Consider the following 5,000-nt stretch of genomic DNA (forward strand, 5'->3'; position numbering starts at 1 on the left):
ATTTATACATAGTATTATTCAACAGATGATTTAAACACATGTATTTATACAGTTCAGTGCTTTTTGATTAAAAAACATAATTAATCGTTAGTTAAACAATACAAAATAAACACATTATTCATGTTTTATGTACAAAATATTCACACATGAATCCTGATAACACAGAGTATGTGTTCTACATTAATAAAGTAAATAATAACAAACAGATGAAGGTGTTGCTCTTCTTCCTCAGACGGTGGACGGCTTCATCAGAGACTGATCACCAAACTGCTGCTGGAAGTGAACCACATGCTCCTCACAGTGCTCTCCTGGGGGGGAGGAAGAGGAGGAGGAGATGAAGAGTTAAACACTAAAGCCTTCAGCGTTGGAGCACCAGGACTGACTCCAGGTCAGTTTAAACACTAAAGCCTTCAGCGTTGGAGCACCAGGACTGACTCCAGGTCAGTTTAAACACTAAAGCCTTCAGCGTTGGAGCACCAGGACTGACTCCAGGTCAGTTCTCACCAGGGTTGAATCCTGGACTTCCTCTGAGCCGCTGGTTCCTCTGCTGGAAGGACCGGAACACGGTGTAGAACAGCATCGGGTCTCCGGTCTGCCGCGCCGCGTCCAGGAACTTCCTGGAGGACACGTTGTCATGGCCACCTGGACGGGTTACGCAATCAGTCAGGTGACCAGAACAAGCTCTTCAATAAGGTTAATGTGTCTATATAACGAAATATTTTATATATATATATAAAGAAATATTATATATAGGGATTTTTAATACATGAGGAACGACACTGGGAAGCCACAAATTGACATAAAAACCTAAAAAGATAATTCATAAATAATGGAGGCACCTTTAAGAACGGGGGGAAAGAACAAATAATATCTTCTAAATTCCTTAATTATTGTTTTCATCTGAAAACAGGTGATTGATCTTTTGTCAGAATCATGACGTGCTTCTAGTTGAGTTCTGCCCCCTGTGGACACAACGAGCATTACAGCAACAAGAAGAAACCCCGTCTCAAACTCCGCTCTGACTTTTACTGATGAAGAGAATGAATTGCTGATTATTTTGTCCCCTCGGGGCTTCCGTATGATGACCTCAGTCTGAACACGGCTTCCTGGACAGAACCAGACGTACCCACACTGCGGAGGAACCGCAGAGCGCCCAGAACCTGCTGCTTGGACAGCAGAACCTCCACGATCTCATCGTTAGCCGTGGACAGACGCTGAGAACCAGAACCATTGATGAGCACGTTAACATGAACACATTAACATGAACACATGAACATGAGCATGAACATGAACATGAACACATGAACATGAGCACGTTAACATGAAGACATTAACATGAGCACATTAACATGAGCACGTTAACATGAGCACGTTAACATGAAGACATTAACATGAGCACGTTAACATGAAGACATTAACATGAGCACGTTAACATGAACACATTAACATGAGCACGTTAACATGAACACATTAACATGAGCACGTTAACATGAAGACATTAACATGAACACATTAACATGAGCACGTTAACATGAACACATTAACATGAGCACGTTAACATGAACACATTAACATGAGCACGTTAACATGAACACATTAACATGAGCACGTTAACATGAGCACATTAACATGAGCACGTTAACATGAGCACATTAACATGAGCACGTTAACATGAAGACATTAACATGAAGACGTTAACATGAGCACGTTAACATGAAGACATTAACATGAGCACGTTAACATGAGCACATTAACATGAAGACATTAACATAAAGACATTAACATGAAGACATTAACATGAGCACGTTAACATGAACACGTTAACATGAACACATTAACATGAAGACATTAACATGAAGACATTAACATGAAGACATTAACATGAGCACGTTAACATGAGCACATTAACATGAGCACGTTAACATGAAGACATTAACATGAAGACATTAACATGAGCACATTAACATGAAGACATTAACATGAGCACATTAACATGAGCACATTAACATGAACACATGAACATGAGCACATTAACATGAGCACATTAACATGAACACATTAATGGAGCCGTGTTGGTACCTTCAGCATGTCCAGGGACAGCTGGTGGGCCGGAGGATACGTACTCTCCAGAGACAGCAGCAGACAGGCCTGAAGAGAGTATTATGGGCTAGAATGGTCAGAATATCACATACCATTACATTAAATCACTATTTAATATACAAAAGATGATATTAATAAAATAATATTGAATAAAATATATCATATTAAATAAAATATTAAATAAAATATGATATATTACATAAAATAATGATATAATATTAAAAATATGATATAATATTAAATTAAATAATAAATATGATATAAAATATGATATAATATAACATTAAATAAAATATGATATAATATTAAATTAAATAATTATATAATATTAAATTAAATAATGATATCATATTACATTCAATATTATATATCATATAATACATATAACATTAGATATAATTATTTTCAATAAAATATAATATTAAGTAAAATAATATAATATTAAATAATATGATGAATAATATATGAAAACAGCAGCGCTCTTTCATTCATATTAAAACAGATATTGAACATATCTTTACAGTCACTTTGTTCTATTGCAGGAAACTGCTGGTCTGTTAAAGCCAGCAGGACTCTAAGGGGAGGAAGTGGGATAATAACAGAAGGAAGCGGGATCATAACAGAGGAAGCGGGATCATAACAGGAGGAAGCGGGATCATAACAGAGGAAGCGGGATCATAACAGAAGGAAGCGGGATCATAACAGAAGGAAGCGGGATCATAACAGGAGGAAGCGGGATCATAACAGAAGGAAGCGGGATCATAACAGAAGGAAGCGGGATCATAACAGAGGAAGCGGGATCATAACAGAAGGAAGTGGGATCATAACAGAGGAAGTGGGATCATAACAGGAGGAAGTGGGATCATAACAGAGGAAGTGGGATCATAACAGGAGGAAGCGGGATCATAACAGAAGGAAGCGGGATCATAACAGAAGGAAGCGGGATCATAACAGAGGAAGTGGGATCATAACAGGAGGAAGCGGGATCATAACAGAAGGAAGCGGGATCATAACAGAGGAAGCGGGATCATAACAGAAGGAAGCGGGATCATAACAGAGGAAGTGGGATCATAACAGGAGGAAGTGGGATCATAACAGAGGAAGTGGGATCATAACAGGAGGAAGCGGGATCATAACAGAGGAAGTGGGATCATAACAGGAGGAAGCGGGATCATAACAGAGGAAGCGGGATCATAACAGAGGAAGTGGGATCATAACAGGAGGAAGTGGGATCATAACAGAGGAAGCGGGATCATAACAGGAGGAAGTGGGATCATAACAGGAGGAAGCGGCATCATAACAGAGGAAGCGGGATCATAACAGAGGAAGCGGGATCAAAACAGAGGAAGCGGGATCAAAACAGAGGAAGTGGGATCATAACAGAGGAAGTGGGATCAAAACAGAGGAAGTGGGATCAAAACAGAGGAAGTGGGATCAAAACAGAGGAAGTGGGATCACAACAGGAGGAAGTGGGATCATAACAGGAGGAAGTGGGATCATAACAGAGGAAGTGGGATCATAACAGAGGAAGTGGGATCATAACAGAGGAAGTGGGATCATAACAGAGGAAGCGGGATCATAACAGAGGAAGCGGGATCATAACAGAGGAAGCGGGATCAAAACAGAGGAAGTGGGATCATAACAGAAGGAAGCGGGATCATAACAGAGGAAGTGGGATCATAACAGAGGAAGTGGGATCATAACAGAGGAAGTGGGATCATAACAGGAGGAAGCGGGATCATAACAGGAGGAAGTGGGATCATAACAGGAGGAAGCGGGATCATAACAGGAGGAAGTGGGATCATAACAGAGGAAGCGGGATCATAACAGGAGGAAGCGGGATCATAACAGGAGGAAGTGGGATCATAACAGAGGAAGTGGGATCATAACAGAGGAAGCGGGATGATAACAGAGGAAGCGGGATCATAACAGAGGAAGCGGGATCAAAACAGAGGAAGCGGGATCAAAACAGAGGAAGTGGGATCATAACAGAGGAAGTGGGATCATAACAGAGGAAGTGGGATCATAACAGAGGAAGCGGGATCATAACAGAGGAAGCGGGATCATAACAGAGGAAGCGGGATCAAAACAGAGGAAGTGGGATCATAACAGAAGGAAGCGGGATCATAACAGAGGAAGTGGGATCATAACAGAGGAAGTGGGATCATAACAGAGGAAGTGGGATCATAACAGGAGGAAGCGGGATCATAACAGGAGGAAGTGGGATCATAACAGGAGGAAGCGGGATCATAACAGGAGGAAGTGGGATCATAACAGAGGAAGCGGGATCATAACAGGAGGAAGCGGGATCATAACAGGAGGAAGTGGGATCATAACAGAGGAAGTGGGATCATAACAGAGGAAGCGGGATCATAACAGAGGAAGCGGGATCAAAACAGAGGAAGCGGGATCAAAACAGAGGAAGTGGGATCATAACAGAGGAAGTGGGATCATAACAGAGGAAGTGGGATCAAAACAGGAGGAAGTGGGATCATAACAGGAGGAAGTGGGATCATAACAGAGGAAGTGGGATCATAACAGAGGAAGTGGGATCATAACAGAGGAAGTGGGATCATAACAGAGGAAGTGGGATCATAACAGAGGAACTGGGATCATAACAGGAGGAAGCGGGATCATAACAGAGGAAGTGGGATCATAACAGAAGGAAGTGGGATCATAACAGAGGAAGTGGGATCATAACAGAGGAAGTGGGATCATAACAGAGGAAGTGGGATCATAACAGAGGAAGTGGGATCATAACAGAGGAAGTGGGATCATAACAGGAGGAAGCGGGATCATAACAGGAGGAAGCGGGATCATAACAGAGGAAGCGGGATCATAACAGGAGGAAGTGGGATCATAACAGGAGGAAGCGGGATCATAACAGAGGAAGTGGGATC

At 41.6% G+C, this 5,000-nt stretch overlaps 1 protein-coding gene across 2 annotated transcripts in view; it reads right to left on the reverse strand.

Moving 5' to 3' along the window:
* Positions 1-5,000, reverse strand: part of rmc1 (regulator of MON1-CCZ1) — a 16,402-nt gene that overhangs the window by 39 nt on the left and 11,363 nt on the right. For both annotated transcript variants that reach the window (XM_079234307.1, XM_079234306.1), the window contains exons 18-21: positions 2,080-2,148; positions 1,127-1,214; positions 505-642; positions 1-308 (exon numbers count right to left, since the gene is read on the reverse strand). The exon at positions 1-308 is cut by the window's left edge and continues 39 nt beyond it. In XM_079234307.1, the coding sequence (XP_079090433.1) occupies positions 229-308; positions 505-642; positions 1,127-1,214; positions 2,080-2,148 (375 nt within the window). In that variant the 3' untranslated portion in view covers positions 1-228. The remainder of the gene's footprint in view (positions 309-504; positions 643-1,126; positions 1,215-2,079; positions 2,149-5,000) is intronic.

Source organism: Taurulus bubalis (assembly GCF_910589615.1).
Source record: "Taurulus bubalis genome assembly, chromosome: 18".
Lineage (NCBI taxonomy): Eukaryota > Metazoa > Chordata > Actinopteri > Perciformes > Cottidae > Taurulus > Taurulus bubalis.